This window comes from Plasmodium coatneyi, chromosome 8 (assembly GCF_001680005.1).
Source record: "Plasmodium coatneyi strain Hackeri chromosome 8, complete sequence".
NCBI lineage: Eukaryota > Apicomplexa > Aconoidasida > Haemosporida > Plasmodiidae > Plasmodium > Plasmodium coatneyi.
The window spans coordinates 1,531,011-1,557,824 of record NC_033563.1 but is presented as its reverse complement, the minus strand read 5'-3'; the positions used below and the strand labels follow the sequence as shown (position 1 = coordinate 1,557,824).

The following is a 26,814-nucleotide window of genomic DNA, read 5'->3' as shown; positions in this document are numbered from 1 at the left end:
GCTTAGGAAAATGTTCGATGTGACAAAATGTTACTACGTTGCGAAATGCTACACAAAACTGCTTTGAGTTTGTTACGAATTGGTTTTCATCTTATAGGGCAATTTCCCAGCTATAATATGGGAATAAATCAGGAGAAAAGAAAAAAAATAATTAATTAAATACAGGTTTCACTACACGATGTCACGTTCGCATCGTATCCACACATTCTTCGTCAGCACCAATGGGATTAAAGTTAAGTTGTCCCCTTCGAAATGCATAAATTGTGGTTTTACACTTCCATCTCGCATACACGCAGAAATAAACGGGCAACACTTGCTCAATTTGTGTTTTTTTTTTTTTTTTCGTGCGCCCAGAGAGCAGCTACTAAAGGAACATACACAAATAATCACATAAAACGCCTCAAGAACAAATAAATCGTTTTTTTTTTTTACAAGTTTGCCAAATGGTCTACTGATTGACAATCCCGCAAAATTGTTTAACCAGATAAGACGAATTTTTGCGAACATTTTGTGCGCGCTTTTTCTTCATACAGAGATCAACTCGAATTCCATTTTGTCTCATGCTATGGTTATGTACCGCCGCCCCCAAGGTGTGAAGGGATCGTGGTTTCAATTTATCGATGGGAAAAAATGTTGTTAAAAAAAATGTGATTAACAAATGGACATGGCGCCCAGGCGTCGTTGAAATGCCCATCGCATTAATCCATTTGGGGGTATACCATAAATCCCCCTTTTTTTGAGAAAAAAAATGGCTACATCCCTATCGAGGATTAAAAACGTGTTATACATATTTATCTGTAAGGGTAAAATGCTATATGCTTATTTTTCGCTAAATATTTTAATGGACCCATCACTTGAGGCAGTTAAAAAGTGGTTTTCATAACAGACGACCTTGTTGATAGCATTTGGTGAGTGCCTAAAAGGAAAAGAGTAGTGGTCGTGAGCAGAATTCCACATATGTATAACCGTGACGTGGTTAAAATGGTTTCTTTTTGCTGGTATGATAGGATGCACACTGGTGTATTCACAAACATAGGGGCGCGAATGTAGAAACACTCCTGCTCATCAGATGTGCGTAACTGTGCCATGTGTATGTGCACAAATGCAAAGGCCCTACCTGAGCGTTTTCCCCATTTTGTTAACGGCCAGATTCAGCTGGTTACTATAAATGTCCATATCTAGTAAAGCCTTCTCGTTATCATTCACGAATAAGTTGCAGTCCCACATTTGGATAAATCCGTCCCTGCAGGGATGAGAGAAGGTGGACGAGTAAAAATGGGGTGGTCAGATGGAGCAAAAGGGGACGCGGAAATGACCCTGAATCTGCTCGTACCTGTCCGTCGTAACCAGACCGCTGGTTTGATATTTGGCTATACTTGTTATGTCGACCATGTGGGCATTTTTAACAATTTTCATGAACCGGTTAAACTCATTCGACGTGCTGTCCGTCGCGTAAAGCCAAAAGCGCAGGTGAGAATCTCTACTTCCAGACACAATTAACGAATCATAATTGAACAAATTATTTGCATATTCGGCTGATTCCTCCTGCAATTTTGGGGTACCTTTATTTTTCATCAAATCAGAAAGGTTAAAATTGGAGAGAGAAGTGCACCAATCGTATGAGGGAGGGTAAAAAGACACCCATCCTTTCTTCCATATTTTGACCGTCTTATCTCTGCTTGCTATTATTATATTTTTTAATATATTCGAATCCTTTGTAATATTTTTCCCATTTTTTTTCATCGGAATTTGTGTGATATATTCGATTTTATTTGTTATTGGTATTTTGGCTAGCCACATATTGTCGTCATTTTTTCGTATGTCAAAAACTTTAATAAAGTTTTCATTTCCACAGGCACATATGCAGTACTCCGATTGGAAACTCTCGACCTCTCTTATATGTTTTAATTTGTCCACTCCGTCTTCTTCAGCTGCGTCTGCCTTGTTATAGGAAAGGCTGCTCATTTGGTTGCCCTGTTCGTTGCAAGTTTCGTGGGTCGCGCTGACAACGTTTTCTTCTTTCCATTCCTTGGAAGGTAGTTGCTTAAGGGGGGTGTCCGATAGCACATGCTCAAGCACATCTTCTCCTGCGCTCCGTTCCATCAGATTATGCACGCCTCCGTAAGTATAATCCCCATCTGTCAATGCGCCGCTAAAAGGGGAAGTGCCCCCATTTTGTAACAAAAAAGGCACATAATCTGATTTATCATTTAGAAGCGAAATTAACAAGCTACCATCATTTTTGTCACTATAGTAATATTTCTGTAAAGATACAGGATTTGTTCTAATGTCAAATAAGTGTACATAACTGTTGATGCCAGCAAAAAAGCAATTCTTTTGAAAAGACACAATTAAGCTGTTTATAAATGTGCTCTTTTCATTTTTTAAATTCACATGGTCATAATTCCATACAGATTTTTTACCATCCCATAGTTTTATATTATTTATTGAGCTACTAAAAATGGTAAGACCTTTACTATTTGATCCTTTAACACATAACCCACTAACCCCATATTTATGGCAATTTTTCATGAACAACGTTTTGTACTTTTTTGGTGTAGTCCCCTTGTTAAATGGAAACTCCTCTCCCATGTTATTACGCGCATCGTAGTTATCACTGTTGAAAAAATTCTGCTTAATTTTTTTTTCCATCATGTGGATACTACCGAACGATTCGTTGTTCATTCCTATATCGTTCATTTTATTTTTAAAAATGTTGATGCTTTCCTCGTGTATCTTTTCTATTTTTTCAAAATCTTCCTGGTTTATTCCGTACTGCAGATTGTTACTTCTGGTTGCCTCCCCTCCGTCGTTTGGATTACCGTAGCTGCTGCTGTTCCATTGGGCAGCTGACGAGGGGTCCATTTGGACCTTTGTCCCTTGAGTCTTATGAGAGGTGTCTTCCCCCTTCTGTACTAACACAGTGTGGTGGAGTGGTCCATCCGTCTGGTTGGCTGACCATTTCTTTTCATTCGCCTTCTTCACCAACTTCGTTTCGCTACCTATTGAGGTGATTTTTCTTCCCATCTGAGATTCCTCCTCCGAGTTGATATTCCGCATCTCCGTGTTCTTCGCAGTTTGGTGCCCTTCTGAACCGTTTTCCGTTACACTTGTGAGGTTCTCCTCCAGCGTCGTGTTTGTCCCACCCATAGAGGTGTCATTCGATTTGCTTTCCTTTTCTTTGAAAGCACGTTTGACATTGGAGACGCCACCAACAATCCTGCTATTACCGTCGGCGCTCTTCGACTTGATGGAGCAAAACTTTGGCAGCCTTTTCTTAATTCCATCTGCACTGGCACCGTTGAAGGTACGCACCGTTTTGCTCACCTCTGTTACTTCCTCTTTACGGTCACCCTCGATGGGGATGCCACATGGGTTGCTGTACATGCCGGTGCGAGTGCCAGTGCCTACTGAGCAATCTCTATTGTCGTACTTTCCGCCAATCGTACCATCCTCCTTTTTCGCTATGTCTCCTGCTAGGGAGTCCTCTCCATCAATGTGCAGGTTTGTCATTGCACAGTTTAATTCTTGGCTGCCCTTTTTAAACATATAGGAAATATAGTCTCCTTTCCCCCCCGGGATGTTGGAACCTTCGTGTGGAACGCATCCTTCTATTCGCTTCGATGAAACCAATTCACTTCTTCCTTTTGGAAAAATGTCACTACTGATGGCTGTATTTACGGTGTGGGGGTGTATGCACGAATCGACTGGAGAGGACTGCTTCTTATCAAATTTTCCATTGCACAAAGGTGATTCCCTCTGTGTCTTTTCTTCCTCCCCCATAGTACCGTTCGGGTCGTAATGCCCCCGTGAAAAGACGTCTTGGTAGTAGTCGAGGAAATTATCCCCATTTTGTTTATTCGCGTAAATGTAACAGTTATCTATGGTCTTCCTTTTCATTCTTAAATTTGGCAGCGCAGGATAATGTGTCTGCTCAAGGGAGCATTCTTCCGCATCTACCATGTCTACCGTTTGTTCTTCTCCCCCTCCGTTGTTATCATGCATTTTACGAGTGAAATTTCCCTTTTCACTTTTGCCAAAAATATTCTTATCATGCAAAAGGTTGAGAGCATTCAGATTGACATTCCTAGCCTCTCCATTTGGCATCCAATTTATTTGTTCATACTTTTGAGGGAGGCCGTGTAGCCCCTCTTCAGTGGGCACCCCTCCATTAAGCTTATCCTCAAGTCCAAAGCCCTCGTGTGTGTCACGCATTCTGTTTAAAGAAAATCCGTCCGAATATCTCTTCCCCCATTTTGTTCCAAAATTGTCACATTTGTCATCCTCGATAAAGTTGCTACTTCTTGATAGAACAATTCTCCTTTTGTTAAAATGGTTGAGATGCAAATTTTCGATTAGTCTACTTTTGTAGCTCCTCTTTTTCAAATTCGTGTAGTTCTTGTTCATCTCAGAAGTGGGGTTGATACCCATCAGGATGCTGAAGGTGTTTCTCCTTCTACCGTCTATCAGGTCACGCGTTGCACCATTTCGTGGAAGTATTCCCTTACTACATTGGTAAAATTTGTACAGCGGTAAAAGGGCACCTAATCCGGAATCGTTATTCTTTATGTGCCTCTCTCCACAAGTCAAATTAAACCTTCCATTGAATTGACTCTCACGTGTATCATTTATCTGGTTTGAAAAAAATGGGACCATGGGGTGGGCACCAATCGGAAATGTTGAATTGTTCACCACATTTGTAAGGTAAAAAAAGTTGTTGCAAATTTTTGATATAAACAAATTTTCTGAGTAGATAAATTTTTTTAAAGATTTTATTTTTCTTTCACTTTCTTTCCTTTTGTTAAAATTGGAATATAACTTCTTGAGTAAATGTTTCACCACTTTTTGTAAAATGAATTCTTCCTTCTTCGTGACAATGTCTTTTTTCAGTTTTTTTAAAAGTTCATTCGATTCTTTCAACTTGTTTTCGTAATATGCTACTTCTTCGTCTATTTTTTCATCGCCTAATAAAATTGGCCGATTTTCTTCCCCGTCTTTGTCCTCCACAGGGGTGAAATTTTCTTTAACAAGTATTCCTTCCTTACTCTCGCATCGATCGTCTTGTTCCATTTCATCAGTGGTCACTGTGTTCCGAAGTGGTTGCTCTACGATGGGCTGTCCGGAACTACTCTCTCGATCTTCACCCTCATTAACAGTGCAACTCATCTGCGCGGATCTTTCTTCTGTCCACATGGTTGGCCTTCCGCGGGGGAAGCTGTCCTCCCCATGATTTCTTTCTTCCTCTTCATTTTTCTTCTTTACATACAAGGCCTGTAGAATTTTCCTAACCTGTCTGTTCATACTTTTTTCCTTGTCCAACTTTGCCTTAACTGTGCTAAGTTTTATTTTCTTTTCCAAAAAATCCCTCAAGTATTTTTTAATTTTTACATCATTTTTGAAGCTGCTCTGAAATTCGTATTCACTCTTATTGAACTTATAAAAGGAGTGGGAAGAGAAAAGGTTGTTTTGTGAGTTACACATAGAGGGACTGGAATTTAGGTAGGCCGATTTGACCCCATCGGAGGGGATGGTACTGATAGGAGAGGCGTTAAAGTCGTCATTCTGGAGAGAAGTGGCATCCTCCCTGTGCTGGTCACTACCACGATTGTTACTATAGTTGGGGTCATCATCGTCATCACGTAACGAACTCGAGATGTACATCCCGCCCGACGTGACCTGTTCAACCGGTTGGGAGACACCGTCAATTTGGTTGCCATGAATGATACCCTCAGGTGGCCGATTCTTTTGGCCCTTCTTTCTATCACCCCGTCTGGCATTATTATTTGGCCCTTTCTTTTTTAACTTTTTTAATTCCTCATTTAGTTCTTGATTCCTTTTGAGCAATTTTGAATATGCCTGTTTACTTATTTCTTCCTTTTTTTTAAGTTTATTGATGTAATGTTCTTCTCGTTCATGCAGCTTCGTAATTATGTTTTCTTTTTTGCGAATAATGTTGGTATGCTTTCTCTGTTCTTCCTTCAACAGAGTACTGGTTTTTAAAAAATTATTTTTCATTTTAAGAATGTCTACCTTTAAGTGTTTAATTTGTTGCTCATTGTCGTTTAATTTTTTTTGAATTTTCTGCTTTTCATTTGTTATTCTTTGTATTTCTCCCTTCATGTTTTCTATCTTTTTGCAGTTCTTGTTATTCTGACTGTTGACCTGTAAATAGTGTAACTTCTTTTTCAGACTCATTATGCTGTTCGTGAGCAGTTCATTTTTCGCGTTGTATTCTTCTTTTTCCCTGTTCACTCTTTTTATTTTGCATATGTCTTCCTTGATAATTTTTTGCAGCTTGTTTAGTTTGTTTTTTAGAAACTTGGGGGACACATTGCCACTTGTAGGGTCACTTTCTTCATCGCTGGAGTAGGTACTGTTAGCACTGCTGGAGGGGCTGTTTTCGCATGTGTCATCCTCATCGCTGTAGTGCCATTTTGGTTTGATCTCTCCCCCTGCGTAATTCACAAAATGGAGGCTATCCATTTTGCCGCTTCCTGGGAAATTGCCATACGGGTGTGAAATCTCCACCCCTTCCTCCGTTACTTCCGTTTTGACTTGCTTTTTTTTCCACTTATGTGGCACACTTAGGGGGGTTCTTTTTTCCCCATTTATTGGTCCCTCCCTTCTGCCGTTACTTCCCATAGGGAACACACCACCTTCAGCAGTGTCCTCAAATAGACCCATATCAACATTGTTACTTGAGTATATAAAATTTGAGGACGCACTGTCATTATGCTCAGAAGGTAGCATTCTTCTTATTACCTTTTTGTTCATTCCTTTTTTGCCTTTTCCTGCGCACAACAGGAAAGTGTTCAACTTTGGGTTGTCAAAAAGGTTGATCTGCTTCTTGTGATAATTCAAATTTTGGTAAAGCAGATCCATTAGTCGTGTCTGTTCATGGTATCCGCTTGTCCCATAAGCATAAAATGAGTTACTCCCCTTCGCATTAACCTCTGTATCCGTAAAGTTCTTTTTTCTTGCAAAATGTTTTACCATTTTGCTTTTTATTTTTCTCTCGAATTCTACATCGCTAAAGTGGTTGCGATTAGGTTTATAGAAACTTTCACCATTCGGTGGACTGCGGAGCAGATTGTTCGTTCCATCTGGGTGGTACTGTCGTTTCGCTGGCCCCGTCTTTGCACCCCCTCCTACATGTCGACCACTTCTTCCACTTCTACCAACTTTTGGCGTTTTTTTATTTTTTTTCTTCTTCCCGTCGAACCTGCTCTCCGAGCTGAGTTTTGCACACCTTTTCATCCTCTTCACCATTTTCTTCAGTTCGTCAATTTTTTTTTCGTACGCTTTATTTTTTTCAAAAATTGAATTGTACTTTTTGTTTAGGTCTTTCAGCTTCTTCTCATTATATCGGTTTAGCTCAAACTGCCTGAACATGTTTTCTACGCACCTTTTATCTTCTTCTAAATTTAGGAACAGGTATTTTTTCTCTAGCGTGTTGAAATCGGAGTCGCAAGCATCTTCCTTGTCTTCGACCATGTTTTCTTTCTGACACGTGGCACATAGGTTGTGCTGTCCAATGAGGACGTCCCCGTTTGGTGCATCTTTCATTGGGGGGTCGATCATATTTGGTGAGAGTTCCCCGGAGGGATCTTTTGGGGTACTTGTCAGAATGTCCTCCTCATTGGCGTTTTCTGCAGAACACATGGCACTTTCTTGAAAATTTCTGCGTTTATAATGCGTTTCCCTGTTCATGTGTACCGTCTGGTCATCCCTCTTTTGCAGGGAGGCCCTCTCAACGCAGTGGCAGGTTCCTTCACCCGTATCCATTTCGTACGAATGGCTACTTACTACTATGTTCATGTCGTGTTCCTTTTTGCTGTTCCTCTCGACTAGGTGCTCGTTACGATTATTGGTCGATCCGCAGGAATGGAACGATTTTGCATCCCCCATGGGGGTTCCTTTCATTGTGATGGTGACCATGCCACTTGAGCAATGGCCACCATGGATTAACATGGCTGGTTGGGATAATTTGCTGTTCACATTTGCAGCTTTTTTTTCATCAATGTTATGGCTCTTTTGAAAAAAGGAATCCACACTCAAGGTGAAATGTGTCCTGGTGGGAGCACCACTATTGGGAATGACGTCCGGCACGATAGTCCCCTTTTTGCAAATGGAGGAGGAAGAGATGTGGTTAGCATTATCTCCATTTCTGTCTCCACTATGCACGATGGAATTGGCATCCCCTTCAACAAATTGCCCATTCGTGGTGGGAAACTCTCCCCCTGTGGATGTTTTTTTCCCCTGGGTGATGCACCCATTTTGATTGTTCACACTAACAGAACAACTTCTAACACTTGCTACCCCGTTAGAGCGAAGTGACCCATCCGTGGGTGCATAGTTGGGCCTCTTTAACAAGCTCATATAGTAAAATATCAAACAGATTAACTTCTTCCTTTTCACTTTTAACCCTTTCACTTTCTTCAGTAATAGTTTATTTTGGCTAGTTAATTCCTTAACCCTAGTAAAATCCACCTCAGACGACTTATCTTTTGATTCAATTTTATATTTTTTCAATTCTAGGTTTAGGTTGAAGAGTTGCTTCCTCAAATCGTTTATAACTACGCTGTTAATGTCGTAGTTGATGACGGGGGTGTTTTTAATTTTCTTAGTCCTTGCGGCATATTTGATGGTGCTTAAGGATTCGTAAAAATCTGCAGGGTCAATACTGATGCATGCAATCATAACTGTTTTACTGTTTCCTCCAAGGGAATCTTGAAGTATTCTGGTCAGCTTCGAATTCCTATAAGGAATGTGTTGACTTTTTTTATTACTAGACAAGCTGTAAATAACGTTGCTTAGGGATAGCAGTCCGTAGTTGATGCTTATTCCTTCCTTAAACCTGTGTCCCTTCGTTTCGGTTCTTTTGGCTCTTTCGCTCCCAGCCAAATCGACAAAATGAAATTTCGAGCATATTACATCTGCCTTGTTTGTTTCTTCCAGTACATTCCCGTTATTATTACTTTCGTTCGGAAAATCAAGATATTTTTTCCCTTCGTCAGCATTTGTGAGCGCATCTTCCTCTACATCATTACCGTTTAAGCTGCGTCTTTTTTGCTCTTCTCCCAATTCGTTATCTGCGCAGTTTTCGCTCCTGCAGTTTGGACTTCCCTCAAGGGTGGTCCCCTTATTTTTCTCATTTCCTTCCGCCCGTTTCTTTCTCTGAATCAGGTTAACGGTGAAGATTGCGTGAGACCTGCTCGATTTATCATTCATGAAGGTTCTCTCAGTGGTTCTAAATAAATTCCCCCTATGCAGGATGGCAAACACATCTTTAACATTTTGTACTTTTTCATTTTTAATTCCCATTAGGATTATTTCCTTCTTGTTGATATCTTCCCTTATGGATATATTTTTATTAATTTTTTTTTTCTTCTTATTCTTTTTTCCACTTCTACAGTTGATTTTCTCATGATAATCTTCTTCCTTAAAATCTATCAAATCGATAATTTCTTCATTGTAAATTTCGATATAAGTACAAGACACATCAAAATCGATTTTCCTTTTTTTCCTCTCAATTATGTTAAACATATCGTTTAAAAATCGAGGCAAAATACCGACACTTTGGGAAAATTCGTTCATATAGTCAAATCCCATGGTGAAGGTTTTTCCTGACCCCGTCTGTCCATAGGCAAAAATGGTACAGTTATAACCTTCAAACAAATTATTTAAAAAGTTATCAGACAGGTAGGAGTAAACTTCTATCTGCTTCGTTTCTTCAGGAAATATTTTGTCAAAGGAAAAATTCTGGTTATGTACGTAGAGGCAATTTTTCTTATATTTAATATTTTTCGCATCTTCATAATTTGTCCCTCTCCCGGTCATTTCATTTTCGTTCGGTTTGCTCACTTTGTCCAATCTGTTTGTTCTAATTCTTGGCTTTATCCTTACAATCACTTGACAGTTTTGTCGTTCATTACTTCTGTTGTTGTGAGATGTGTGCCCATTATCGTATCCGCCCAATGGATCGATTTGTTCTCTTTCCTCCTCATCGTAGGAGCTCAAATTATTGCTCTCCACCGAATCGGCAAAAGCATCTTCGCATGAAAAATCCTCCTCCCTTTCGTATGCATATTCGTACTTGTTCATTTCTTCCACGTTTTCCCGATTAAACATATGGCAATTATTCGGATTATTTATTTTGTTAAAAATTAGTTTATTAGTTTTGCTGCCCCGGTTTTGTTCCTTCTCTAAATCATCATCCTGCGGTTCATTTTGTGTCAGTAAAATGTCCCCATTTGGGTTCATGCTCACTGAATTGCCAACGCAATTATATGTGTCTCCTTCCACCTCTGAGTTATTTACTCCTGTCCACTTGGTTTGGGCATTTTTCTCAACTGCAGTTTTGGCCAGTGCTGCAGCTGGATCGTCCATCTTAGTGTAGTGCAAAGGTTTGTCTGAACTTCTGTGTCTGCACAGTTGCGCTGCGCCCCCACTGCATGCGCGAGTGTATTTGCACTCTTATACGCGCTTATGTGTGTTTGCTTACAGTTGGACTTTTATCTTCGCATAGCCATCACATAACTATATGTGTATGTGTGAAAGACGGAAAGAGGGGGTGAATTGTGCATTTCCTCCAAACTGCACACCGGTTGTCACCATACTGTGCTTTTGACTGTGCACCACTGGGCGTATTCGTAGCGCCTAAAATGTGGACTACCGATTGGGTCACTTCAAATATACCAAATGTAATTGTTTCTTACCATTTTAGATGCTATGCTATATGCGCGTGTTTTTTTCCCACTGTTTGGATGGCCTTCTTCTAATTAATTCTTCCCTGCCTCTACTTCAGGTAGCTTACAAAAACCCGCATATGTGGATCCCACTATGTGCGTGGGTGAAGCATTAACGTGGAGGCCAAATGGAAAGGAAAAAATCTAGATCAACGCCGAACGTACGACGCACAAATAGGTTTTCAAATAAACAGAATAAGCCATCGTCAAGTTGAATAATGAATGTTTTCCAGTGTAAATTTGTTTTCATCAATTTACTTTTTTTTTTAAAGTGCTCACGTGTAATAACACCTGGATGTGTTGGATATTAAAATGGCAGTGGCTTTTTTTTTTTTTTTATATTTTTTTTTGGGCGTCCCAGATTGAGAATCCAGATGGCTGACGCAGCGAACGTATGTCTTGCGCTATGTGGACGGTGTGTCCATGGTGAATATGGCGAAACTGCTCCCTTGTGTGAATACGCCGGTGATGCACTTAAGCAAGGAAATCACGGCGTAATTTGTCGTAAGCAAAAATTGCACCCGCAAAAGGAAGCAATATAATTGACTCGTGGGAGTGGAAAAAAAATGACATATTAATTATAACATTATGTTGCAAAAAAGGGGAGAAATTATTCACGAAGGCGATACACAAAAATGTGTGTTAGGGAAAATGCAAAGGTGTTCTGGTTTGGAAATTTTATTTGTGAAAGTAGTTGTAGCTACAGCACTGGGTTCTTCCGCTTTGCTTGAAAATAAGGGGAAGTGTGGAAAAGTGGTGAAAAGATGAGAAGCAGAAATGCCACACAAAAATTTGTAAAAAAATCGCACTATCACTTACACTCGTCCTTTTTCCATTTCTCATTTTTTCGATTTTCCAGATTTTCTTTTTTTTAACATTTTTCTCACCCAAAGTAGCGTTGCCAACAGGTGCCAAAACAATTCGGTTACACAGAAGGAACGACAAGCCAAAGAGGTCGAACGGGGGTGGAAAAACAATACCGCCATTTTTCCACGCACCTAAAAAGGTGACCTACGTCACATATATAGCAGCTAAATGAGTTCACCCCTTCTTTCGTTCAAATAAAAGATACGTATTTCCCAATTTGTTGTTCCAAAAAGTGGCCTAAAAACATCCCCCTACACGCCGGTAAAACATATACGTTACGGTTATTGTTTTGTTCCAGTTCTCACTAGGATAGTTATTTGTTTTATTTCGCTTGAACGTTCTCTACACTGGAAGGAGTAGAAAACGGGCGCCTTCCCACATTGGCCTTTTCCCAAATAGGTGGTCACATCGAGTGAAGAGGCGCGCGCCGCAAGCAGCATATTGGGCTCTCCTAATGGTTATTACACTTTTTTTTTTTTTTTTTTACCAATTGGATAGTATAACCCCCGTTTACATTAACTTCGAACCCTTTGGGGACGCAAATTCGTGTATATGCACAAATGCAAAAGGGAAGGTGTAACTCTAAAGAAGCTACTAGCAGAAGGTAAACTCATCATCTTTCCATGGCCCGACGTCGGACCATTTTGTTCAGATGTTTCTAACGTGAACCCCCCGTTTTGGCATATGAAGGACATTTGGATGAAGCTCATCTTGGCGAAAAATCCATCCGCCAAGCGTTCCTACGTGAGGAAGAGCAGCGTGATAAGTAGCGGTATGATAAGGAGCAATACGATAACGCGCAATAATGCCACGTGCAGACGGATGCACAGCCACGCAGATACCCCCCCCTGCAACGAAGACAACTCCAGCTCCATAATAAACTACAAAATGGTTCTAGGTTTGAAAAAAGTAGAAATAAACAACCTGTCGTCCATGTGCAGGGATTTCCACAATATCTTCCGAATTGACAAGCATCAGTTAGTAAAGTATACAAATGATATTCTACCCTTTGTGAGGTATCTCAGGACAAGTGAGATCGTCATGATTTTACATCACTACGCTTTTATATGTTACCAAAATGTGCACTTCTACGACAGTGTGTGGAGCCAAGCCATAAACCGGCTGCATGATATTGACTGTAAGGAATTGGCCCTTATTGTATACAGCATGGGGAAGATAAAGTACACGAATAAAGATATGCTTTTCTTTTTCGAAAAGGAAATAAAAAAATGGGTGAACAAATTTACAGGAAGGGATTGTTCCCTAATATTGAAAGGATTGAAATGCTTAAATTATAACAATGAAGAGATTTATTCACTTATTTATAACCGCATTTTAGCAATTTCAGATAATTTGAACATCCTAGACATTTGTATCATATTGAATACGCACTGTAAAAGTAAGAATATCAATTTGAATTTGTTTGAAACTCTGCTGGACAAATCGCTGACTTTTTATTCTGTCCTGAATGAGCAGTGTATTGGGTCGCTCCTATGGAGTGTCAGTCATGCTAATATTAAGGCGGAGAAATATTTTGCTTTGCTAGGTTTGAGGTTACGCATGCTTATGCACGAGAAATTCGTGAAGGAAGGAAAGCTTCCCCCGAAAGATCCCTTTGAGGAAGATAAACCAGCCAACCAATCGAAAAATGAATCATCCCAAGGGGGCAGCAAACAACTGAATGACCCCCCCCCATCGGACGACATAAACTGTGAGGATAGCCAAATAAGCAAAAACGGATACATAACCGATTTTAATTATGACCTTTACGAAAATAATAGCGTATCGAATGACGGAAACGAATCAAGCGATATGTCCGACCATTTGGACAATTGGAACTTCAGACTGAGTTCGAACACCTTGTGTAAATATGAAAATGTCATACCTTCTATTATATACTCATACGGAAAGCAAAAAACTTACATGAAGCACAATATCTATGTGGATCGAAATTTATATAATCACATTATTAACAGCTACAGTGTTGAACATAGCATTAACAGCAGCCCACAAGAAAGTGTGTACCTCTTCGATATATCGAGAAAAATTTTAAAAGATAAACATATTTTTGCTAATCCGAATGAAGGACAGAAAAAAAATAAATTAAGAAAATATCATATTAAAAAATATTATCAAGATATAATTTATATAGTAAATAATTACCTGCCATTTTTTCTCCACAACATACACTACAATGATTTAAAAAATCTCCTTTTTGGGATTGCCAAAATTGAAATGCCCGTGAATAGAAAATTGCTTAACGATATATTTGAATTAATTGTTCAGTATGTAAAACGTAATTTGTACAAAAATTATGAATTAATCAATTTGTCAAGATCCTTATCTCTGTTACCTCATGTTAAGACAGACTTATGGCATTGCATCATCGATTGTTACAAAAATAATTTTATGCAAAATACCAGTGTGAAGAATAACTGTTACATGTTTTATATATTCTCCTTCGTTTGGAAGGGTTTGGCTGGAACAAAATTTCAAGACGACCTAATTATTTATATACTTGAGAAAATTGCCCATCTGAGCAAAGAGGATGTCATACACCTCATTAAAGGGTTAATTAATCTCAATTATTATAATCAACACTTGGTAAATAATGTAACAAATTATGTGATAAAGAATTACGAATCCTTTAACCTCATCGATATTGTATACATTTTAAAGTACTTCACGGCCATGCACCTACGGGACGAAACTCTTTTCAACCTGTTTGCCCACACAATCAAAAAAAACAACACCCGCCATAATTATGCGCTCATTTCGACCATTGCTTCTTTCTACTTGGAGGTTCGTTCGGCCACCCACCTGCATATGTGGCCCGTTTGCTCCTCTTCTCATCATGCAATACCCCCATTTTAACCCCTCATATATTGTGCCACCTCCTTCACCCCTTTTTTCGTTGCTTCTCCTCTCAGATGGACATAACTCCCAAAGCAATTGAAGATATCCTACTGCAGGAGAGGATGAGCAAGGAAAAAAATTTCACCACGGAGGAAATTCACTGTGATGAAGAATAAAAAAAAAAAAAAAAAAAAAAAGGGTGTCACAATTGGGGGATAACCCCGAATCGTGGCTGGCGCATTTGCCCTTTCGTTGCAACAAACGCGCAAGTGATTCGCGTGTACGTACATGGGGGGATATTCTAATTCTTGTAAAATTTGTAAAAAGAATTCATTTGCGCTTCGGCTGTGTGTCCCCCTTCACCTTGCTCGCCCATGTTTGGTGCACTGTCCTTGAAGGGGTAGCAAAAAATGTTCTTTAAATATCTCTGATCGAAACCTTTTGGAAATAAATTTTCATTGCCCCATCTTCCGTTGCCCTTGATCACGTCGTGATTTAAGTTCAGACTTTCCCTCGTATATTTTGGCAGCTTAATGTTATTTTTTTTTTTTTTTTTCAAATAAGCGATGGCATTCAGTTCACTATATATGCTGGGGCACCATAATCCCTGCGGGTAGGGCGCAGACAAGGAAGTAAAAAGGGACAAGCATTATTATAAGCACAGTTGTCGATTGGCGACGGACGGAAAGGCCTTTCCCGCGGATATGCACGCACAAATAGACGCACACATATATATACAGACAGATATTCACCACGTATGCGCGCACGTTCATATGTTTGCGTTGAACACCCCCCCCTTCGCGCGGTATAGACTGCACATACCTGGATGCTCCTCTTGTTCGAATACACCCTGGGTCCCCCATGTTTCAAATAGACCGAATTCCCAGCACTGTCCTTATACAAATTAATCACATCAACAATATGTTTCGATTTTATGTCTTTCAAGGATATTTCGTATCTGCTATTATTTATGTATTCAAATATGGCCTTTGGCTCTTCATACTGTTCATGCTGTATTTCAAAATTTAAGTGCTTGTTTTCATCCCTATAATCTGGTAAAATGAATCTTAAAAAAAACCGAACATTCCTGCTGCTATGGCCCGTTTCACTGTACTGGAGGAGGATTTTTTTTAATTGGTACACTCCATTGGAACACATATTTTCCTCGGCGTGAGAAGTGATGTGAAGTTGCCTCCTTCGTACTTCGCGCGTTGGACGCGATACAGCAGAAGTGAACAGCTTGTTGATCTTCTACTTCTGCCTGTTTTTCTCCTCCATGCATCTACGTCCACGCGAGACCTCTTCCACAGGGCGGCAAATAAAATGGGTCAATGTGGAAGCCTCAATTTTGCAAAATATGTGGACTGTGGGGATTCATTTTTCAGAGTGTCAAAATGGAAAAAAACAAAAAAAAAAATAATTAAACAAATAAAACTCCTCCCGTAGGTTCTGCAAAATTTTAAAATTTAAAATTCCCCGTTCTGTGCAACTACAGCATTTGACACACGATTTTTGCTCGTAGCTTAAGGGAAAGGCACTTAAAGAAAAGGGAATTTTCACATGTATGGCAAAATTGTTCCTGGTCGAACGGATTGTCGTGTGAATATTTTTTTATGTTACACTTTTTTTCAAATCTGTTCACTCCATTGCGTTCAACTGGTATAGCAAATTGTGTAGGCGCCTTTTTGCCTTTTTACGTACCCCTTAATGTTAATTTGCTTAATGTACCCTTTTTAATGGACCAGATTGAGGCGTAACTCGTTTAACACAAAATTGGGGAATTTTTTCTCGGCAACAAATTTCGCTGAATAATGCTGAGGGTAAAAACATGTACGAACGAGGAGAAGCGTTGCCCCTTAAGCAAGTGTTAATACCTTCCAGAAAAGTGTAAACGAAGGAACATACATGCGTGTGTGATAATCTCCTTCACATAATCGTAACACCTCGCAAAATTCTTTTCATTTCGCTGATCTGACTGCACAGCGTCAGCGAACTTTGTGAAAAATCTTCAGAGAAGGTACAAGTCCCTCTATTGTGTCCACCCATTTGGATGCGCCTGCTTAGTGGACACACAGTGGTGTATATGCGTCCCGATATATACGTTCACGCTGCACACTTTTTTTTTTGGACAACACATTAACACGTTAATATTGGCTCCTCCAAATTGCTCCCCCCAAATTAACACTTACTGTCACCATAATGGCAAAACACAGTACCTTTAAAGACCTCGTAAAACTTCACGGGGACATAAAGAACGAGGAGCTGCTGGTGCTCTTCTTCCACAGCTGCATTTTGGATAATAATTTTATATACAAACTGAATGACGAAAAGAAATATGAAAAATCAGAAAATGATGAAAAAATAAAAATTTCAAATGGGTATATAAAACACATGACCGATGGTAACAATGGGAAATTTTTTTTAAGTCGAATATTAATTGACCCCGAATGGAGAAGCAATTCAAGTAGCTACAATTTTCTGTACAAATCTGTAGACACTAGTGATACGTACAATTTGAATTTGGTAAAAATAGAGAATTCGCTAGTTGTGCAAATTATTAACACTGCGCAACCGTGCGTAGTTCACTCAGTCACAATTGACATCGACGAATATGTAAATAAGGGAATCACCAAAGAAGGTGATAAGGATAACATGGAGGAGAGCGTCCAAATGGAAAACCTCCAGCAGGTATTCCAGACTCATATATTAAGCCACATGAAAAAAGGGAACAAAAACAACATCCGTAGTGATAACAGTACTAGTAAGGGTAAAGGACTCATCATAGAATCCAACACAAATGAGCACTTTAGAAATATTTTCCACACCAACCCAGACCCACACCTCTTACCAAACTTTAATGACATCCATTTTGATGACAAAAATCCAAACCTTGGACGAAATCTAATTCCGGATCTTCGAAATAATGTCCCCATTTTAAAACCAGATGGATTGCTAGTCGGCCCAGACAATAAATTTTTTAACCCGAAAAATTTGCGCTATGACCCAATTGGGCCCTTTGGAAATGAGCCCAATGCGGACAACAAACCGTTTGAGTTTCAGAACAATTTCCCCTTTTAGGGAGGTCAACCTGGGAAAGCGCACTATACCAAAATGCGCCAACATATGTGCATGTGCACTAATTTGGGCTGAATCTTGTCTAAAAATATGCGTAGCACTATTGTAATGTGCTTTTCTTTTTTTCGTTTTATCGCCTTAATGCTAGTTTATATGTGACTGGCCCACTTGGAGAGAGCACACGTAACCCCGCGTGAGGTGCACCTATTCGACATTGAAGTACGCCAAATGGGCAACCGTTCGTGTAGTTTCCCCCGCTGCACCATTGAAAGGAGTCTTTTTGCTTCTTCTAGGGGGGGCCTACACACCAACACGGTGACCTAAGCTGCGCCACACATTGTACTATATATATATGCATATGTGCACATAATATGTGGATTTTTTTTTTTTTTTTTTTCCAATCCGGGTGACGTAACTTCACCGCTGCAGCGACCATCGTCACCATGACGCTTTACAAAATGGCATTCATTTCGACTGCTGTTTTATTTCCCAGAATGGGAGGTACGTTAAGGGATTTGCAAAAGAGTCCTCTTGAAAGAGTACACAAAAAAGAAGGTAAAAACAAATGTGCGGGGGAGGTAATTCGCAAACGGTCAATTATCGGCCAATGAATGGCCAATTAACAGTCGCCTGTGCGATGGTGTTTTCCAAATGTGATACAAATATTATGGACAGCTGTGCCGTGGGGAATTACTTCTACCCCAACGAACGAAACATACACCTGCATATTACCATTCGTTTTGCACACACAATAACTAACCCCGTGTGTGCCAAACCTTCCAACACGTTACACCTACTTCTTAAACAAAATTTGTCGTGAAAAATTGGGTAAAATACTTTGCACGACGAAGATGAGCTCTTTGTTCTTCTTGCAGTAGTTATACAACATATCGATGAAGTAATTGCTGTTTTTCAAATTTTCATTTATTTCGATCATCGTGGGGGTTGTACCAGGTTGCCCCTCATCAATGTTCGAAGAAGCTGTTTCATCGCCTCTTTTGGTTATACTTGTGCACAGCTCCACATTGGAAGCTTCTTTTCTTAACGCGGCGGATGGTAGTAGGGAAGTGCCCCTTTGTTTTAATTCCTCCTGGTTGTAATTTTGTGTTTTCACTTCCTCATTATTTGCGCCTTTACTGATTCGTTCTGCACTTTCCGCATCGTCTTCCAGATCTACCACTTCGATTAATTGTAGGGGTTCCTTTTTAATGCCACTGTTTGTACCATTTGGCGGGTAGATCTTCATTTGGTGATCTGCGCAATTGGTTGGTTCGGTTAGCCGTTCCGTTGGTGGGTTAATTTGTGGCCCGTCCGCCGGGACATGCGCCCCTCCCAACTGGTCCCGCCCAACGTCAAACTCGTCTGCAGTCCCAAAATCGTCATTGTACAGCTGCTTGAAAAAGCTCAAGATTTCCCTCTCCTCAGAATTATTATCCGTCTTTCCCGGGGGGTCCGCAAGTCCATATTTATTCTCACTAACATTTATTTCATTCTGCCCTTCACAACTTCCATCTCCGTCCTCTTCCGCCTGGCTCAGTCCAACAGAGTAGAGGAAGCTTTTCAAATCGAAGGAGGGACTTTCATTCTCACAAGTTGGCACGAAATTGTAATCTATTATATTTTTGTTATACAAAGAATTTTCAATCTTTTTGTTTATCACCTGAACCTTCTCATCGAATAGGTCTTCTTCCGTCACTTTCTCAGACAAAATTTTCATCCTCGTTTTAAATTTCTTGTACTTTATTTTTATTACTTTGTTCCCCATTTTGTAGTGCTTAATAATCTTACCCCAGGCGTCGCATTTTTTCAGGAAACTACAATTTCCGAAAATGAACAGATTGTATTTGGCTCGGGTTAGTGCCACGTTTAGTCGTTTGTAACTGGAGAAAAACATATTCGAGTCGTCTACTTCGTCGTCCATGTGGTCATTCACATGGTCCTCCGTGGAGGATGCGGAGCTTACGTTCGGTGCGTCCTCTTTCTTATCCGTCTCGTCATTAGCAGGTGCGTCACTACCAACCGGGTTAGCCTTTTTCTTCTTCTTCCTCTTGAGCGATCCCTTGGTCCGCACGCACACAAATATGATGATGTCCTTTTCCGTCCCCTGAAAACCATCCACTGTCCCAATGTCAATAAAATTAGAAATATTATTTTTGTAACCCTTTTTTGTAAAGAACCTTTTTAGCTCCTTCTTTAGAAAAAACTTTTCCGTGGCGTAGGGGGTGATGATGCCTATTCGTTTGTACCACTCCTTCACATTCTCTGCGGTAAAGATGAAGTGCAAGAACTCGATAAACTGCAATACAGCTTCACTCTCTTCAATGTTGATGTAGGAGTTTTTTATTTTCCTTTGCTTCGAAAAGGATATGTCGTAAAAAACGCTATGTCTAAGTAGGGGGATAATAAACCAGTCAATTGCCCCTTGGTTTTTCTGACATAAATTTATGTCGTGAAAATTTGAGGGCAATAAATTTCCAAAGTTACTTTGCATAAAGTGAAATAAATCGAATTTGTAAAAAAGTTCCCGTTCGATAATTCCTTCCGTGGGAGGATCCCCTGGATCATTCCTCAATTTTTTGATGTACTTATTCATCTTCATTTCTTTAAAAAGAGTAAACAGAAAATAAGGGGCATCGGTAATTTTATTCCTGTAGTAGTACTTATTTGGGAAGTGTGAAATATCTGGGTGCATCCTATACTGAATGGACAACAAATTATATTTGCTCTTGTTCATCTTATGCTTCTTTTGTAACCGTTCGAAAAGGGACCTGGCATACTTGCGCCGCTTTGCAAATAGCGAAAAGACCGTCGCGGATAGCTGCTTTGGATCTCCTACCAGAATAATTTTCTTGCAAGAAAAGGACAGAGGTATCAAAATATCCAATTCAACTGACTGAGATGCTTCATCAATTATAACCGCATCGAACGAATCAATGTAGTTTACTAACGACGCGTTCGAACTGGCAGAAAGAGTTGAACAAATAATGGTGGACGTTTTCAATAAATTCCTTTTTATAATTTTATTTTCTTCCTTCTTATTAAGAAATAAAAATAACTGTTCTTTAAATTCGAGGCTAAATTCTAATATGTCTGTGCTTACGTTTCTCCCTATTCTCGTAACTATAGGATTGAAGAAGTTTCCATTTTCGTCTAAAATTCCGTTACTTGACGATATTAGCCTTCTCAGAATTTCATCAATGGCTTGGTTAGATGGGGCACACACGAGTATTCTTTTGTTCTTAATTAAGTTTAGCTTGTTTATCTTTTCCTTTTTGAAGGTGGCTTGTTGTGTCTCTTCTGACGCGTTCTTCCTTTTCCACTTTCTTTTTTCCCTAACGGGGATCGAACATTTGCTCATTAATTCGTTTTTGGCTCCCTTGGGTGATACCTCCCCCGATGGGCCGGCCGCAAAGGAGCACGCCTTACCATCACTGACGTAGTACGAATAGTTCAGCTTCTCATTGGCATTCCTTTCCTCCACCCAGTCGGACTTCTTCGCCATATAATCACTATTCACATAGGAGTTATAATATGTCTCCGTTAAGCCAATCAATTTTTTTATTCTGTTTTCATTATTTTTAAGAATTTCCTCTTCTCCTGAATTATTTCCATCCAAATGGTTGTCATCACTTTTTAACATCCTGCTGGACGCATTCATAATGCTCAAATGAATTGCGTATGCATAATTGTTTTCATTTTTGTTGCCCTTACTAACGTGGAAGACGTTTTGGTTTTTTTCCTCTTCGTTTTTTTCAATGTGGTCGAAAAAGTCTTCATACTCCATTGCGTCGAAACAGTTGTCGTTAAAGTAGCAGTGGTCATTTTTTTTGTCGTAATTGATCCAAACGTAGGGGCTCTTTTTCTTTTTCTTCTTTCCACTTTCATCCTCTCCGTCAGCCAGGGCAGATAACAAATTTTCACCTAGGACGTTCCTGCTACTATGATTCATTTCACCCTTTTGAAAAAAAATGAGGGCACTGATAATTCCCAAAATTGTCGTAGTTTTTCCTGTCCCGGGGGGCCCTTGAATGAGCGTAATCCCGTCATTCATTATGCTGTTGTTAATGGCCCTTAATTGGTACTTGTTGTAAATGTTCAGGAATTTACTTTTCAGCGCCTCTGGTATGTAATGGAAGCCTCCATATTGCTGCTCCGCAGGGAGGGTTAATTCCCTTCTTCCTAAACTGTTATCCTCCATCCCATCGTTCATCCTTACAACTGTGTGTTGGTCTAACGAGGAATGCTCCCCTTTCACGGCGACGTCTTCCTTTTCTGCTGACCCTTTGAACTTCATCAAATAGTCCTTAATTTTTTGCTTCAATGTTTCCTCCATATGGTCTACATCATTTGGATGCCCATTCAATGGTTCATCTGGGATGGCTTCTCCAGGGTGCGTTTCCTCTTCTTCTCCATTTGGTACTTGTTCTGAGTTGTTCTGGTCAATTGATCCATCACCTATGTGTCTTTTTTTTCTCTTCTTCGTCTGCAGATTGTTGAAGTCCCCCTGCTCACTGTTGCTATCGTCCTGATTAACCTCCCCCTTACACGGTAAGTTTCCTGCATATGTGTGACTTTGCCCACTTGGGTCAACTTCCACAATTTCATTCAACAAGGCGGAGTTTCTAAAATTGAAAAAGCAGTTAAACAACCGAAGGGTGGAGATCAAACTGATCACCTTAGACACGCGCGTAAAATAATGGTCCAATTTGTCGGCCACGAAAATTTCGTAAATAATTTCTTTCCTGACTTTGTCTATAATATCAAAATTTTTATAATTTAAATTAAATTTTATTTTAATCTGTTCCTTATTTTTTGAAATGACATAACCTAACAAATGACGCACGCAATATTTTCGGATCATGTAAATGTCCTCATTAAATTCGTCACCCGATTTGTCATTCATTTGGTCATTCATTTCGTCTTCCCCTGAGTTGGTGCCATCGTTGAGTTTGTTTTGCGTTTCCACCAATTTGGTGATATCAATTTGGTTTATGTTTTGGACTTGTTCTTCTTCCTTCACTTCTTCACCATCGATTGAACCCTCCGAATTGGTGCAGGAACCAGAGGAAGCCGCCTCCAGTTTGTCACTTTCCGAATCGGTGGATATTACCTCTTCTTCATCCCTCTTTACGGAACAAAACATAGGCGTGTAAATATTATGTGAGTCACTTTTTGCAGTTCTTTTTGGAATAAACCTAAGCAGAATAAGGTCACCATAAAAGAGGTTTGAATACACCAAGCTGTCATAAGCTATATTAATGTTAAACTCAAAATTGTAAATCTCCTTGGGGGTATTAACCAACGTCACGTCATATTCCTTTATATTTTCATTTTCCTTTTTGTTGTTTATTAATTGTTGTGTTTCTATCAAGAATAGTGGAAAGTAGGAATAAAAATATTCTTCAAAATTTCTGTACACATCTGGCAGGCTGTAAATATCTACATCTATTTTTAGGCGATTTTTTACACCCTTCGAATCAAGCTCTTTTTCGCTCCTCAAGCTTGTGTAATAATTCCACCTTAAAATTATATTAACCAAATAATCAGAAACATCTGTGTATTTTTTTTCTATAATGAACGATTGTAGTATCAACAGGATGTTGTCATTCGTCTCCTTTTCCACGTCTTCTTCATTTATGCTGAAACAGGTCGAATTGCTAATTTCTTTCTCTATGCCTTCTTCGAGCTCCTTAAATTCATTATCCTTTGCATATTTGGCAAATATCTTCCAATCGAAAAAAATCTTCACAAAATGCTCATCGTCCCACTCTTCCCACATTTTAATCACATTGGGGAAAGAGTCCCTGGGGGTGCTGCTGTATGTGTTCTCTACCCCTTCAAGCGGTTAGAGAAAAAGGCAACGTCTGATGAACGGGACACATTTGCCCGTGGACGATGGGGGGTACCCTCCACCCGACAGGAGGTACCACTTGGCGGACTGTCCTGTTTGACGGATTGTCCCGCTTGACAGATTGTACCTTCCATTAACTTGCGCATCTACATAATTTACAACCCCACCCCGTACAGCTTCCTATTCCTTTCGCTTAACATGTCACTCCTCATTTCATTTCCCCTTTGGTGGTTATATTAATCTTTTTTTTTTTTTTAAATGTGAGGAAAAAATGATAAAGGTAGGAAATAATGAAAACGTGAACGGGGAAGAAACCTGCTCCTTGAACAATTTCTGTTAAAATACATCGGTTTCGATCCTACCTCTTTTTTTTGTTCTCTTTCCTTATCATTTGTTTTGCTCTTTTTTTTTTTTTTTTTTTTTTTTTTCATCGCAACTGTTCTAGGTACATTACATAAGCATTAAGAAGCGTTTCTGGGATGCTGCTTGACCCGAAAGAAAAAAAAAAAAAAAAAAAAAATTACCATTTTTTTATGTATTCACGTAGGGAGGTGGGCGTTTCTATAGAATCACCATTTTTAAATGTGACATGTGGGTTGGTGTGGGCCCTTTCCTTTTCAGAGCCATCCTTCTTATGCACATATGCCATTGTGATGTGTTTTTTTTTAGCTAAGAGTGGGATGCGGCTATGTGCCATGTGTCATGTCCTACACCATCCCACGAATTCACGGCAACGTTCGAAACCTATTCTAAGCATTTTCTTTCCATTCAAGAGAACACACGTGTAGTTTTTTAAGAGGGTTGCGGATCTACCCCGGCTATTCCTCATCAAAAATGGTTCGTTAGCCATTTTGCATTTATGCAATTTTGCCCCCTTACCGCACTTCGGTTTCACCCGTTTTCCACTTTTTCATTTCCGCCATGTGCCCTGTAGATGGGTCATACCAACTGCTGCTAAACGTGTACTGACCCCACAAGGGGTTCTCCAGCAGAATCGTCTCATTGGCATTGTTGGAGGGAGGTGCAATTTCCCCAATGGGTCTTATGGACAGATTTGCTTACATATGTAAGCGTACCTGTATATATGCTATCGCTAATACAATGTGCTATTTTATTTTCTTTCCAATCAGCCTTTTTGCAAAAATGTTCACGCAACGACTACCACGTGTTTCTATTACATGTCTAAGGTTTGCTACACGGTAGGACAAATACCCATCGAGTCATACATGTGCTATTTTAATTTTGCCCTTGTGTACCCATTGCACATTTTTATGAACAATTTTTAAATTACTTAAAAAAAAGGAAAAGTTAAGTGCGCTTCATTTTACTTCTTATCATTAACGTGATACGAATTTTTAACTTTTTTTACATGCAAGCAAATTGTCGAATAATGGGCACATAAAAAAAAATGAATAGATGAAATGCGCCATTTGTAATGCCTTCACATTCGTGCCATGAAATTTTATTTTTTTTTTCCTTATCTATTTGTCCTTGCTTGCCTTTTTTTGTATACTTAAAAAGAGCTTTGAAGAATCACCGCACCGGCAGTTTGTTCCTCCTGCCCTGTGGAGGAAGCAAAATCGCAACGTTTAAGCAGGAAGTAAAACATTTTTCTGGCGGAACGGTCTGTTAACTGGTTTTAATAGATCGAGGGGGGGGGAGAAAGAAAGAGCTGATTTTCCTTAACCTATAACCCAACCGGGCAGAACAGAAATATAAACGGCAGCGCCATCATTTTAATGTTATAGAACATGTCTCTTTTTACTAGTACAACACACAGAGGGGTACCAAAAAATAGGGTTCCTTAACAACGTAAAGAGAAACATAAAAAGAAAACTCCTATGTGTGCTTTACCAAACGTGTAGCTATTTACATAATTGCTTTGTAGTATGGATTATCTGTGCGAACACGTAATATGCAGACTTATCAGTGGTTCCCGTCAATTTTTGTCCTTTTGAGAAATTTTATTAAAAATGGAAAAAGGGGTACGTCGCACATGTATATAGCAGCATGTACAGTGTGAGGTGTCAGGGCAGATGGTCACTGTATAGTAGGCGAATAAATAATTAGAATGAAGTTTTTCACTTTTCTTTCTTTTTTTTCTTTTATTCTACCATGGATATGGGCCAACCTTATATACGCGCGCTCATGTTAGGCAGTTAATTGACCTGGAACTGTTCATTATTAGTAGGCAAAAAAAAAAAAAACAATAAAATGAGCAAATATGAACAGTGAGCAGTTTATAAGGAATAATGAATATTAAAAAAAAAGCAACACGAGAAGGTGATAAAGGCGAGAATAAATCTGAACCCCTTTTCAAAAAAGGCGCAGCAGAACGGTATATGTTCTTATGTAATTATTTGTAATGACGTTTTATTTACATTTAGTGGGGTGAATTTTTTCGCAACACAATTTAGGGATATCGCCAGAAGAGGAGGCGCAAAAAATAAACTGAACCGTACACGTGTTGCCAAATAAAAAGAGTTATAAAAATATGTATATATTTATGCATGTATGTACAGAACAGTTGCGCGATTTTGGGGGCCAGCAGGGGGACTAGTCGAATGTTCATATGTAGGCACATACTCGAACGTAGGCGCGAAAATCGAAATTAATAGGGGTCAAATAAGGCCAAAAAATTTCATAGCCTCCCCCCACCCCAACACGTTTTTCTGGCGCGAAGAAAATAACCTGAATGTAACAGAACAAACAGAATGACAACAAAGGCACTGCACCACATATACGGATCAACCTTACAGCGCGGTACGAGTAAAATCTGTTACTTAGCGCCGATACTTAAATAAAATGAAAAAAATAAATAAAAACTTAAATCCTTGTAAGATAAAACAAAATGGCAATAACACCGTTTTGGCAATGCGGTAGCACGAAAATCATCGCAGCATAAATTCCAGCGCGCAGTGCCTGTCCTTCATTATTCGTAGCACTCATCAAACATAGGAAGTAGTATATATATAGCATAACATATATGTATGGGGTCTGCACCACCACCAGGTAAATATATGATATACAACGATTGTATATCGCTATATGTCCAGCTACCTATGGAACGATGCAACGTTGCCTTGTTTATTTTTTTATATGCATATCTTTGCTACCGCGGCGCATGCTACTGCTTTTCCTCCGTTGGCGCAGCCGCAAGTAAAAGGAAAGAACAGAACGCTAGCCGGAGAACAAAATACATTTTCTGCATGTTCTGACACAGTTAGCGATGATGGAATTTAACCCTAAAGCTACAGCGTAAAAATAAACTACAACCACATTGTTACATGTACATATGAATAACTCAGTAAGCCAAAAAAAAATATTTTTACCACCAGAACAAATACTTTTCATTTTATGGCAAAGAAATACTCTACGCCACGATAATTGTTTTTTGTTACGCGTCGCCATATGAAT

The 26,814-nt window shown here is 39.5% G+C and overlaps 5 protein-coding genes across 5 annotated transcripts; 2 read left to right on the top strand and 3 right to left on the bottom strand.

Annotated features, from left to right (window-relative positions):
* Positions 1 to 735: 735 nt before the first annotated feature.
* Positions 736 to 10,389, bottom strand: PCOAH_00022510 (WD domain G-beta repeat domain containing protein; the record flags this gene model as incomplete). The annotated part of the gene is made up of 3 exons (XM_020059058.1): positions 736 to 916; positions 1,118 to 1,243; positions 1,334 to 10,389. The coding sequence occupies 3 exons, from the start codon at positions 10,387 to 10,389 to the stop codon at positions 820 to 822; spliced, it is 9,279 nt and encodes a 3,092-aa protein (XP_019914385.1).
* A 1,778-nt stretch (positions 10,390 to 12,167) lies between these two features.
* Positions 12,168 to 14,647, top strand: PCOAH_00022500 (Uncharacterized protein; the record flags this gene model as incomplete). The annotated part of the gene is made up of 2 exons (XM_020059057.1): positions 12,168 to 14,417; positions 14,546 to 14,647. 2 exons carry the CDS (start codon positions 12,168 to 12,170, stop codon positions 14,645 to 14,647), a joined length of 2,352 nt encoding a protein of 783 aa, XP_019914502.1.
* A 125-nt stretch (positions 14,648 to 14,772) lies between these two features.
* Positions 14,773 to 15,989, bottom strand: PCOAH_00022490 (Uncharacterized protein; the record flags this gene model as incomplete). The annotated part of the gene is made up of 2 exons (XM_020059056.1): positions 14,773 to 15,078; positions 15,294 to 15,989. The coding sequence occupies 2 exons, from the start codon at positions 15,627 to 15,629 to the stop codon at positions 14,773 to 14,775; spliced, it is 642 nt and encodes a 213-aa protein (XP_019914436.1).
* Positions 15,990 to 16,670: 681 nt separating this feature from the next.
* On the top strand, positions 16,671 to 17,549 carry PCOAH_00022480 (Uncharacterized protein; the record flags this gene model as incomplete). Its single annotated transcript, XM_020059055.1, has 1 exon — positions 16,671 to 17,549. One exon carries the CDS (start codon positions 16,671 to 16,673, stop codon positions 17,547 to 17,549), a length of 879 nt encoding a protein of 292 aa, XP_019914316.1.
* A 790-nt stretch (positions 17,550 to 18,339) lies between these two features.
* Positions 18,340 to 23,325, bottom strand: PCOAH_00022470 (Uncharacterized protein; the record flags this gene model as incomplete). The annotated part of the gene is made up of 1 exon (XM_020059054.1): positions 18,340 to 23,325. The coding sequence occupies one exon, from the start codon at positions 23,323 to 23,325 to the stop codon at positions 18,340 to 18,342; it is 4,986 nt and encodes a 1,661-aa protein (XP_019914493.1).
* Positions 23,326 to 26,814: the final 3,489 nt, after the last annotated feature.